At 45.1% G+C, this 13,211-nt stretch overlaps 1 protein-coding gene across 1 annotated transcript; it reads left to right on the top strand.

Annotated features, from left to right (window-relative positions):
* Positions 1 to 3,515: 3,515 nt before the first annotated feature.
* Positions 3,516 to 11,437, top strand: T265_12773 (hypothetical protein; the record flags this gene model as incomplete). The annotated part of the gene is made up of 4 exons (XM_009165392.1): positions 3,516 to 4,287; positions 4,723 to 4,832; positions 7,494 to 7,938; positions 10,898 to 11,437. Coding segments are annotated over 4 exons (1,569 nt in total), but the record flags the coding sequence as incomplete, so codon positions are not given.
* Positions 11,438 to 13,211: the final 1,774 nt, after the last annotated feature.

The raw sequence follows: 13,211 nt of genomic DNA, 5'->3' as shown, positions 1-13,211 counted from the left end.
TATCTTACTTCGGAATTTATTGTCCTCATGTGCCTGTTTGAAACTTCAAGATGATGATCTTGAATTGGTTGATCGGTCCTTGTATCTTTCGGACGGACATGCACCATGACCGCACCATAAAATGGGTGGGCCACCAAGGCTCCAGGAGCGTTCACCAGCTTGCATCGTTGGTGGCATCAGCAGCGAAGTTCTTGAGCGCCTTCAGATGTTCGGTCACCGGTGTTTGCGCATCATCACAGACTTGTTTAGGTTGCTGAAACTAGTATTCAACCAAGTAGTGGATGAGCCTGAGGTGGCTTACTGGTCAAGATGCGAACTTAATAGCTGAAAGGTCCGAACTCACCCATAACCTCTTGACTGCTCCTGCCTAGGCTTGGGCAAACTGGCAATATCATAGCCCTCGTGGTTCCTTCAGGTAGCCTGGTAGCTAGGCACCCAAAGGTTGTTACTGCTGGACGTCTGTTATTACTGTTAACATTAAGCGATGCATAAGTGGGGACTTAATAACAAACTAGAATCGCCGAAACAACAGAATGAACTTATCAGGTTAACGTAGTCGAAGCACGTAGTGCGCATCATCTACTCAGGAAAGGCTTTTTCCACCCCAAGCAGTTGTTGGTGCGCCTGCTGAATTTCCCAACCTGCTTACGCTCCTCAGAGCTTATGTCGGATGTGGTTCGCAAAGAACCCTGGGTTTATCCCGCTGATGTTGCCTTACATTGGTTCGAATCAGACTTTTATCCCTCGAATTCCCCTGTCTAGACTTGGGCAACCTGGCAGTATTCCAGCCCTCGTGCTTCTCTTGGGTGGCATGGCAGCAATGCACCGGCAGGGTGTTGCAGCTGGACGATTTTTTCGCCTTACCTGATACCCGAATAAAAACTCAATTAATTAGTTGTTCAGCTCTACCACCATTTCGGCGCATAGCTGCCATGTTACCCGAATGAAGCACGAGAGTTGAAGTAATGCAAGACTGCTCTAGCCTAGACGAGGCCAGTCGAGATGCATAGGTTGGGTTCGAACCATCAACTTTCCAGTTACTAAGCTGGTGCCCTAACTACTGAGTTCTCTCGATCTCAGATCTTGAATACCGTCGCTTTGGGGTGCATAGATCACGCCGCGGTTGTATCCAAACTTTCATGAAACCCCCCGGTAAACCTCAGAAGTGAACTGCCTGTCTAGCATTGGAAAGGCTTTTGTGGGCCACAATTTGGAGAAACGTACCACAGCCTGCTATGCACTGCGTTACAAACGGCTTCTTCTTCATTCTCCTCAGCGACAGCATGACGTCTGTGTCCAATACTGATGCTTCGCGTACAGCCTTCTTGTGGAGAAAAGAATAGACAGTGATGGGGATAAGACTTAGTGCTAGTCCAACTCGGTAATTCCAAGATGTCTACACTTCCAGCCATTTATTTTAATAATACGGATAGAAATTGACAACGTGAATACCAATGACATCAAGTAGCTGATTCCGTTATGCGGGGCGCTCCATTCTTTCGGGATCAGAGTATCATCCGACTAGGCTCTCGATTAGACGACAGCCCAGTCGTAACCTTTTGTAGATGGAGGCGTGATGGGACCAGGAAGTTTAAGAAATGGAAGTGGCAAGTGCCGCTGGGAATTCACAGAAGCTGTTCTAGCTGATCCGCAAAGCACAACCGTTGATTACTTTGGTTGGCAGCTTTTCACCCATGGCTACACGGAATGAAAGGATTTTTTGTGCAGGTTATACGACGAATTAGTTAGGCAACCCAGCTTCGTGGATTGGGTTTTGGAACGGACCTCATTCTGTTTTTTATTAGCACCTTCAGAGTACTGTATCGTACACTTGTTATTCAGTCTTCTCGTGTAGGCTAGAGCATAGCAGGTTTAAGCTGGCGGAATCGAGTCCGCAACGAAGTGGTAAGTGGCCATTTTAAAGTGGATGCTATTCGTTACAGCAGCAGATTAAACTTACTAGCTTGAGGGGTTGGGTAACGTCCTACAAGCACCAACACACGAAAACCTTGCTTTTTGCTTGTTGGCGGAAGGTTCGTTGGGTACGCCTGGATATTACAACTTGAATGAAAACGGCTACTGTCAACCAGTGTTGTGGGTTCTCCAGCCTTCTTGACTGGGATCCACATGATCCTGCTTGTATGTGTTTGGAAGTCCTGCAGGACATAGCACGCAACCGACCCAAGTGGCACGCATGTAATCATTTCTTCGGTTACTGTCTAGCGGGAGTTCGCCCGGGCTTATGTCAGGTGGGGTTCGCAAAGGACGCTGGTTTGATTCCGCTGATGGCCAGATGCGTTTATTTTAATGTTTCTCAAAGGTGTAGGTACCTCATCCGTGCTAGTTTTCCTTAGGGGCATAGGGTTTCTTCCATTTCCCATTTTTCTTCTGTTCTTCACTTAGGTCGTCTACGCTCCTGCGTGTATGACAGTTAAGCATAAGTATGTATTACTGGCGTATTACCGTCAAGGTGCCGATGGCTCGACTGTTCCGAATTGCATGAACTTCCTGACCCATACATTGTAGGAACCGAACAGCTCAATTACTTTAACTACAATTTTGACCTGATAACATACACCCCAGCGTCATTATCTTCACCTGTTTACGGTTTTGAATGTAAGGTAGATTTTACTTCTGTGGGTTGATAGGAGTACCAACGTCTGACGATCAAGAGAGCCACGTTTTTCAGTAGTGGTTGATCTAGGTAGTGCACAGTTGAGTGCTACAATACATTTAGACTTTTTTCAAACATATCACACTCAACAAGCCGATTTCCTGTCAGCTAATTTTGTGCTAGTTCTGACAGTACAACCCAGGTGCCTCCAGAAAGTTGTTAAGATTTTTAAATTAAGGTCACATCATACTGAGGGCTAGTCTGAACCACATTGTTTTTTGTCCTTCAGGCTGCGTGGTTGCTTCAACTAGCCGACGGTTCAGCCACCTATATCTGGTCAACGTGTAGTGTTCACATCTGATCACTACGCAATGTCCTCAAGCTTGCAAAGTGAGTCCACGGCTCGCTCGGATACGGCTATTGATTCTTACTTCAGTTGCCTATACACTCTGAGGGAAAAAGTCGTGGTATGGCAGTCTCCGTCAGACCTTTTTTATGTTACATTGTAGGCCCTGGTTCAACACTATCACACTATTATATTACAAAAAATGGATTGTGACGTGGGGAAGTAAGTTGCAGTTGTATTTTTGTCAGCCATCATTCAAGTGCTCCACACATATCTGGTCACGCAGACCAAACTTCCACTTTTCGGATCTAGGAGTCGATAATCCAGACAGCAGCACTGTTCTCAAAACCAGTGTGTAATACCTTGTTTGCATATTCGAATCTACTTTCCTTCCTCTTCTGCCGTTAGTCTATCCATTCTCTGTTCTAACACATCATTTTCCCCATTCAATGAGGCATCTAGCTGTATTCGAGCGAGATAGCGCACCTGAAATACCGAACTTGTTCTTTCCCTCCTTTTCCTAGTTTGGTTACTTGCAGTACTGAGGCGTTTCAGAACCAACTGGCCGATGTTTTCACTCAGCTCAATGAAACGGAGCTCCAGCTCAGCGGTCTTGAGGCATGGGCTGGCTTGCCCCCGGAGTGTTTCTCTTCGGTTCCTTCCAATTCATCCGGTGCGACGTTCGACTCAGATCAGATTTCTTTTGAAGCGCAAACGTTGGTTGAACTGGTTCGCAGGCTACAGGTTGGTCTGCGTTCAATGGTATCCAAGAACTTTGTTACACCGCAGACAAATCCAACTGATGTGACAATGGATGAATCCTATGGACAGACAACATCCACCTTTGTCCAAGGCCAGGCAAAACAACGATCGACGACGAAGGCTCAAAATAGCCGTATAGATCCTCAGCCTACGTCAAGCACAGTTCCTTCCGTCATCGGTGGTCAAATCCCCAGCCAACAAGGATACACTACTATTTCCCCACAATTAGCCGATACTGTTTCCTATCCGATCAGTGAGGAAGGCAGTACCGTAGCACAGCATGGTAGTCGTTTAGCATATCAGTCACCCACTCCTCACTTCAATATTTCGGCGTCGACTCGCTCGCCAATGACAGACCGTCGTCAACCAGAAGGTACAGAGCACTACTCGGGGATTCCCAATCCGAATCGTTCAGCTCCAATGGCGCCACATTCTTCCACTGCACCTAGTCCGTTTGGGCAACAGACTGTCTGCCCTTATACCACCGGTGGCCAGTCGGGATATTCGGATATGCTTTCCCAACCTCATTCCAATCGGTTGACCGGTTCGGGTTATCCGGAACCTGGTAATAATATGCAGTCTACCTTCAGACCTGAGTACCAAAACCGCTAGATGTGGTCTCCAGTTTGTCCTGTCTGATCAGTTGGTTGTACACTATTTGTATAATTGCAGATCTGTTCCATATGATCCTCGTTTTATTCTATGCATAATCCGTAGATTGCTTGCATGTGCAGTATCAGATGTTGGCCCGCCGGTTAGGAAGTATGCGGTTCCATCGTCATATTGCATGCCAAAGTGTCACTATGATATTTCTCTGGGCAAACCTTATCAACCCGTCCAGCAGCAACACCGAATCAGTATTGATTTGCTATCACGCGTTGCACATCTATCAACGGTTAATTCATGGGGGTAAATGCTAACGATGTACAATTGCTGAAGGACTTTTTCTGGGAGCATGATGAGGCCTTCCCTTTAAGGAGTTCAAGTCACCTAGATTTAGGTGTTATGTGTGATGTGGGCTGTTCAATGCATGGCGATCCTCACCTTGGTTTTTGGTTTGTTCCCTACATCTTTTTGGCTTCTGTGCGCGTCCAATATATAGGATCCACAGTAAGTGCTATTGGCTGAAACAGTTGAGCTCGAAATGTCTCAGTGCTTAAGGTGCAGACTTACTGATAGGAAGGTCGGTGGTTCGAACCTAGTCTCTGCATCTTGACTCATCCCATCTAGGCTTGGGTAGCCCGGCAGTATCTCGGCTTCGTGCTTCGGGTGGCATGGCAGCTAGGCTTCGAGAGTTTTCGGGAAATTACCTAGTCCCCAGTAGCACCACCACAGTGTACATCTGTAGTGTTCGCTCGGGGCCTAGCTACAACGCCACCCCTTAGGAAATTCGAAGGTTAAAACATCCACGGATGGCCTGAGTAAAGACGAAAATAATTCGGAAACCAAAAAACCGCTACAATAGGCTTTTCTGATTTTTTGTGAAGTCCTAGAATGTCAGGTAAAGTTAATAGCGTGAGGATTCGTCACCAGTTAGTGACAACGCATTGGAGTACCTTGACTGGCTGCGGATGGGTAAGCCGGGCCCGTGGATACGAATCACGTTTGATGTACGCAGATTGTGAACTGGATGAAAAAGGTGTTCTGTCCTTTAATACAAGGTTAACCACAGATGGAGCTTGTAGGATGCATTGATCTAACCTCTGCGGGTTTGTTGGCTTTCGTTAAATGCACACTAACGATTTCAAACGAGAAGTCAACTCTTGGTGGTTGAGCGAAAATTGAACCGGTTCCAGCTCACACTGTCAAATCGAGAGGTATCACCACCCAATCTTTAGTGGCTTTGTATGATTCACGACCCAATTTTGGTTATCGATCTTTTGTTTAGACAGTTGAGTTTACTATCTGGGCTCATTAACCTCCTAATAAAAACTAGTAACAGCATTTCGACTGCGTGCAGGCGTGATCTGTTGGTTCATACTTCGTATGGGATCTCTGCCTAATAAAGACTATCTGAATTATTTTTGAATGCACACGAATGACGAATGGTTTGCAGGTCAATGTTTAGTTATATTGTTTAACACCTATCCATGGTAGAAAGACCGCAGTCTTTTTAATTTATTATTGGTGCGTTTTAAATTGCCCACTGAACTTTCAAAAATGAAATCACATTATTTCCTCGCTTTGTTTGTTACAAATCAATTTCCTTGTTGGTGCAGGGTCATTCGTACCGTTTATGGCTACCATCTTCAGCAAATTCGATCGATTTGTGGCCAGGCTCTGCGACTGGGTGCCTCGTTAACCTAGATGCATACAGTGAAGTCTGTTTTTCTAGGTCTCTCTGGCTTAGCTTGGTTACGACAGCCAATTATTGTGTCAGCCAACTGTGCAAGATCATTTCTGACAGTCTCTCACTCCAACTACGGGCAGAGATACAAGATTTCTAAACTCTGATCTGCAGCAAACTGAAGAATTAGAGAAGCCACGTACTCTTTCTGGTAAGCTTACTGAACCTGTCCACCACCGAGCGTGAACTTGGCATGTCAACTCACACTGGAGACCTTCCTAGTCATTGTGCATGGCCACTTTTCATCGATGCAGTCATTCTGAAAGTACATCGTCAAGGCGCTTGAACGGATCCGCGATGCCTTCTGTCATTCGTACTTTTTTACTGTGACGACGGCGGTGTTAAAATACTTTGGTGGTTCGTCTTGCATAAAATCTTTGCCCTAAATTTTGTCAGCTAGCAAGACGCCAATCCATTACATGCAGTTGCTTCATCCAAAACGTGACAACTATTCATATGCTAAAAAGTGGTCAATTGGTCCTTAAAGGCCATCTGTTCTCCGAATAGATTGAGAACACTAGATGTAGAGTTTGAAGCAGCCTGTTTGCAGCCGTCTCCCTCTTTTGCAAAGAAATCTAGCTACTTACAAATAAAATCAGTAGTTACTGAGCTGTTGGTGTGATGCATGGCACGATGAACTATCAACGAATCGCGTCAAACGGATGCTTGTTTGAAAATAACGATGGAGCGAAGCTACCCGTTGTTTAATGTAGCATATGTGTGTGCTGTATATAGCTGTGATCCATTTTTTTCTTTGGTGAGAAGTGCACTCCCCATATCATTCCGGAAGAAAGTCCGCGAGGTTGCTGCATTACTGTAACTGAACGAATCACTCACTACCACGCAGATTGATGTGCAGCACGGTTCATTTGAGGTTCGAATGAATACCATTTGTTCTTTCCTTCAAATAAACATGCAGTGCAAAAGTTGCTCCAGTTTCTTTTGAGCCGACACTCGATGTACGGAAGTGTTCTGCCACCTATGCAGTGTTACACATGGTCTATCTCTTGGTGGGTATGCGTAACCTACAGGCTTTCATTAGGTAGAAACTTTCGAACATCTACCATATGCTGTTGGAGCAAATAATCATTTTTTGGTTGACTAGTGAAAGGTTGTTTTGAAGGGGTAACACCAATAGGCCCTTGAACTCAGACAAGCAACCCCACACAAGTCTTAGGGGTCCCGAACCCGTAGCACTGCTATAGATTGGATCGTTATACAATGTAAACCACTGACCAGTCAACACAAAATATATCAATTGCCTGTACGATCTATCCTCGGTGTGTCCATGTTTATCTGCATGGGTGGGTTATATGGTGGGGCACGTGTCGGACGTACTACGTACGACGGAAATGGACTCTAAGTGTTTATTGTGCTTGACTATCAGGATTAGTTTTATGTCATGGGACAATTTCTCGCTACAGATCCTTTCTCGAATGCTTTCTGGATCGCGTTTGGCCTCACCACTCACCAGACCAACTGGACTATTTTTGGCTGAATCACCTTTGGTTCGTGCATTGAGGACTGTCCCTCTCAAAGGCCGTAGGTTGTGGGAGCGATATGATGTGAATCCAGAGCACTCCGGAACACACACGGTATATCGAGATACCCGACCAGCAGTTGAGGACCAAGATGCGCAGATCTCCCGTAGGCCCAATTCCGTTGTGAGTGGTTCTGGTGGAGGAGCTCCATATGTGAAGCCCTATCTACAGCCGAAACCAGTGGACCTCCGCTACAATCCTCGGCTGTACGATGGTGGCTTGTTACCCCGTCTGGAACATACCGATGAACCGGTCCGTTTGCCAGAATACCGGCCTAGGGATCTATGGGCCCCACACCGAGCACATTTCGGTCAGAATGATTATATTGGTGAGTTTCTATATGTAGCTGCTGTTTTACCCCCATGATGTGTACTTACGATCTCTGAACGCAGCTGTAGATAAATTGGATTCAAATATAGCAATAAAATAGACAGCTGCAACCATGCTGGAATTCGGAACAGTGGCAAATCAAACACCAGGTTAGATTTAAAGAGCGGTCGGTGTTTTCGGCCATCAAGGAGAGGAAATCAGTTGCCTTCCAGGGTGGGGACCGCGTGATCCTCACTGTGCCTGGTTGGAGACACTACAAGATATGGCTGCCAGCCGATGTCATTGGCGTTCTTGTTGTCAGTTTCTGTCCAGATTGCCAGAGTGAATGTCTGGAGGTGTGGGCACCTCGGAATGATTGTGGTAAACTAGCATTTCCTTGCTTCCTCATCCACCTTTATTCTTTTCTTCACAATAAGGCTTTCAAATAAGTCATGGTTGTACGGCAGTGAAGCATCGGTGTTGAACACTGATGTCATGCTGTCGATGATGATGATGATGATGTTAAGAATCAACATGTCTTCAAGAACGAAACCGACACCGTTTCTCATCTACCGAGTTGTGACCTTCTGTTCTGGTTGGGAAGTTCCTATGCGTTTCCCCTTGAGCACTTTCAATCGAAAATTTTTAACGGTCGTGCCTCCTGGAAATACCTTATTCCAATGAACAGCAGGCTTCGATAATTGACTGTCTTTTCCTCCAATGAGGAACCGTGAACTATTTTGCTAGGAAAATATACATCTGACCGCGCCATCGTGAATTAAGTGGGGAAGATATTGTGCATTCGACTACATGGTTTGATGGGAGTTACAGACGTTTTTGATCGCAGTAGGTGAACCTTTCAGACGTTCACTTACTTTTTTCAGTCCACTGTTTCTATAGTGAATTCTTGAGCTCTATTCTGCACCACAAGGAGAGATCATTGAGGGTGCCAGCGAATAGTTAGTGTGTTTCGAAGAACTTGTTTAATTCCTCCTAGGAGATTTCGGCAATCAAGGTCAACGGTTAATCTGAATTTTCTTTTTCTGGAGTGAATTTATGAACCATTTTTGTTCATTGATTTTCCATCCAAGGGAATTGGTTCTATCTTGGTTCCAAGCCAAAAGCGGCGAGAACAGTTCCGCTGAGCTAAACGCCTGACTTTTTGGAATCCAGCGTCCTGATGGTGCAGTTCAGCCATTGCATACAGGTTCATTGCTATCTTGCATTGAAGTTAGCAACTAAACCATCCTGAACTTTGAGACGGGTGGACACATTTGTCGCAGAAATGAATTCGCTTTCTCTCAGTTCTTATTTTGTACCTTAGGGTCAACAAACGACCCAACTCTGGGGTAGTGGTAACAGGAAGTTTTCGTTCCAACAGTTTGCAGTACTGGATTCCCTTGATTCATTTCCTCAAGAAGGACCAAAACATGTATTTCACGTAATTTCATCAGTCGCACTCGTAAGACCTGTAGGATTATATGCGACACCAGTGGTGTCATCTCACACAGGAGCGAAAAAAGATATGGGTCGCGTCGGTTGTAATCAAACTGAATGAACGAGAATATTATTCTAGTGAACAGCGCTTCCTCAAACGCCAAGGTTAGTGGATTGCAATCTCAAAACAATATTGGTAATGCCATCTTGGATTCAATCACGTGGCCTGTTTTCGGTGGACCTCTCGACACATTCTGCGGTGGCTGGAAAAATTAATAGCACGAGAGAACCAATACTTAATACTCCTTGATGGTGATAATTAAGCGGTTGGTCGCAATGCCTCATATAAGTGACCTCAAGACAGCCTTCAAAAAACTGCTCTGAGACCGCAATCTAATGACCTTAGTTCTATTTGCGGAAGCTCTGTCCACCAGAATACAGCAACAGGCAGTATGCGCAAAATAGTTTCATACCCAGTCGGTTCGATTACCCTTGAAGTAGTTAGTGATAAGTCTTCCTTACCATTTTGTGACATGTGGTGCTCGCTGTTGTGCCTTTATGCCATCCTTGCATGCTATGTTGGTTGTTTTGTGTGTACAACCGATTAAAGTTAGTGAACTACTAACAGCTCGTACTAATTGTCCACGCTTCATACTGATGACTTTGATCAAGGTGACACAGTGATCCTGTGAACAGTGGTTAGATCTACAAATGCTGCACAAACTTCTCGCGTGTAAGCCGTTTGAACGATCAGTTAACTAATTGAATGGATTTATCAATCCTAATGGCTTAGTGAATACATTTTGCTAGCCTCAGGCATGGTGTCTGCGTAACACTGGTTAGTCTGTTTGGGGAGGGCATACAGCACCGCAGTGTGCGCGTTCCATTTTGTGGATCGGAAACCGCATCTAACTATAGATACTTACTAGCTACTATCTGGATCTGTTGGAGATGTCTGACCACCAATAGTGTGGAATGTTGGTTTCAGAGCAGGACTAGAATCGCCCCTGATATACAAGCTAATCATAGTTTACAAACTACTTAGACCAGTTGACGTCATTCTTATGTCCGAACACCATCTGCATTTCATTCAGGCATACACCAGATGGAAACGACCCAAAGGCGGTCGAACAATGATCTGGTGCCAGAAAATGAATGGAACCTGTAAACTTCGCCACCCTCGCAACTGTCGGCTTTCCAGTTGGTAACTTTAGTAAAGTAGATATGAGGGAGTAGAGGTCCGGACATCCGTAATCGGTGTTCTTTTTTGTATAAGCATTATCTCATGGCATTGCTCTTCCTTTCGTACTCTAATCAAGTATTTCATTCGGCGTTATCCGTACCTAGATTGTTACAAGCGTAGCCACTCCCACTACCGTCGACGGATAAAACCGGCTTATCTCTTTCGAGTTGCATGACACCGACAGAGTGCCACTACTGAGCGATTTTATTTGTGACCAGGAACATTGTGCCTTGATACCTCGTTTATAAACGACTAACTCAACTATTCTGCCCCCGATTTCGTTTGACATTCGTTTCAGACATTCTGGGTGATGGAAAACTAACCTTCCGCGATTTTTACACCGGTCCTCCCTGGTCATTTGGCACCAGAAACGAATTTCAGCGTGTGAGTGCGCGAATGAACAATCCTGCCCTCGTAGCCTGGTTGGAGGAGTTCGAGCCATCTCGTTTGAAGTTAGAACAGAAAAGAAGAGATTACTTGTACAAGAAAGTGAACAAGAGGAAAAATATTAAGTTTTATCGATACCGTGATGCCCCATGAAAATACACCATTGTTTCCCACTCACTACGCTTGTACAGATTTTTTTAAATTGTCAAACCTCTAGTGAATCTGTTCCTAGTTTAACAAGTATGTTTTCTTCCACTTCCCGGAAATTAGATTTTACGAGCCGGTAGTCATCCAACACCCAATCCGTGGGATTAATTTCTCTTCCCTGCCGTAAAAACAATCAATTGTAGGGAGGCTGGTACAAATGACCCGTATACCCTGGAAGTTCAGCTTGGGACCCAAACTTTGTGCTCAAAATTTCCTATCACACATGATTGTAACCTCATCGTTTAATAGACACGGCTAGAGAACAGTGTTCTTGTTTGAAAAGGGTACGTGATCGGAACATTTCTGTGGGATTTTTTTCTAAAAACGGGTTTCCCGCCCAAATTTAGCTAATCACGGGTGTTTGTGGTCGAATTTTTTTTTAACCGAAAGTTTTGACAGCGGGCTGTTCGGTACTAGTTCTGGATGCCCTAACAAGTCCCATCACCACACTACCCCGTTAGCGCTTGCAGTTGGGTATCTTTGGCACCAGTATATTGCTGTCGACGTCCAAATATTGCTTATTTTCAGGCTGGTGGTAAACTTCGGTGGCGGGTGTAATATTTGAGGCGGCAGATGAGCAGAATAGAGGCCTTGCACTTCTGGAAGCAGCGCCGTCTGTCCAAAAGATTTGTGTTCCCACCTTTGGACAAAAAACCTGTCTTGACTGCATACGGCTTGCGACTGTGTAATCACACTTGAGAAGTGTGGTTAGTCACCGCGACTTTCGATCCAAGTCCAGGAATGATTTCACCAGCTATTCCTGGTCCCGATAACTGGGCCGGTTGTTTGCAACTGTCTGAAATTCGATCACGTCCCATGGCTTACATACTGGCACTGTTCGGTTCGGAACAAGGGCAGTTTGTTGCTATTCTCTTGGCGGAAGTCACATGCCGGATGAAACCTGAGTAAAATATTTTTGCTTCCTCTTTGTGTCAGCTTTTTTAGTTTAGCATATCTTCACTGCCTTCGAACTGCTGTCCAAATATCGGCCTTGCCACTGCAAAAAATAAGGTAGCAGTGTATTGGTAATGCACTACTCATAAGGTTGCTGAAAACCCTTCTCTCGCAAAACCAAATTTGTTTGCAAATGAGTGTGTTTCGCTAAGGTAGCAGTGTGTTAATTGGGCAAACCAAGTTGTGGTGACAATAAGAACTCCGATTTCTTTTGTGGAGCTACACCATCATTTGTTGCATTTAGACTCTCCACGCGCTAATTGTTGAGGTATTGAAATTATTAGCGGTGGCTTGATGTGCATCGAAACGCCTGGGAGATTTACAGGCGATGCAGAAAGCCCATGGGCCTCACATGTTCCCTGGTCTTTGATACTGGTTATAGTGAGCCGATCTTCTACTAACGTGATCCCTTTGGGATTTCGCCTTGGTTAGAAGATACTCCTTACGCATTGACGCAATACTTTTTAGCAGTCCACACCAAACACGTGTGTGTGTCGGAGCTCGAGATAGCTCAGTGTTTAGGACGCAAAATCAGTGGTGGTTCGAACCCAAACTCTGCATCCCGACTGGTGCTGTCTAGGCTTGGGCGACCTGGCAGTATCTCAGCTTTTGTGTTTCCTTCGGGTGGCATGGGATCCATGCACCGATAGGGTGTTACAGCTGGACAGTTATTGCTATTATTGTTTATTAAACGTGAGCTTCGTTGTTATTAGAACTCGTCAGTAGTGCATAACTTTGGTCGTACTGAGGCTTGAATATGGTCATGTTACAAACTGAGTGTATTATCACTACCCCGCCAGCGCACCCTGGACCCCCCCGAAGACCGGACGAATGTTTCATACTTGAGCGATGTGACTGACTGGTTTGCTGAACACCTAAAACAGCGACCCAGTAACTGTCCTGGCTGTATCGATGAATGGGCTTATCTGTCAAGACTTCAACCCTATCGGATAATTTAGATTGACTGTGGTTGAATCCGGGATTTGTATGTTTTCGCACGGCTTTTGTCCGGCCAGAATTTATATATATATATATATAATATATATATATATATATATATATAC

Source organism: Opisthorchis viverrini (genome assembly GCF_000715545.1).
Source record: "Opisthorchis viverrini unplaced genomic scaffold opera_v5_14, whole genome shotgun sequence".
NCBI classification, from domain to species: domain Eukaryota; kingdom Metazoa; phylum Platyhelminthes; class Trematoda; order Opisthorchiida; family Opisthorchiidae; genus Opisthorchis; species Opisthorchis viverrini.
The sequence above is the reverse complement of the archived record's forward strand: the minus strand, read 5'-3'. Positions and strand labels throughout refer to the sequence as shown.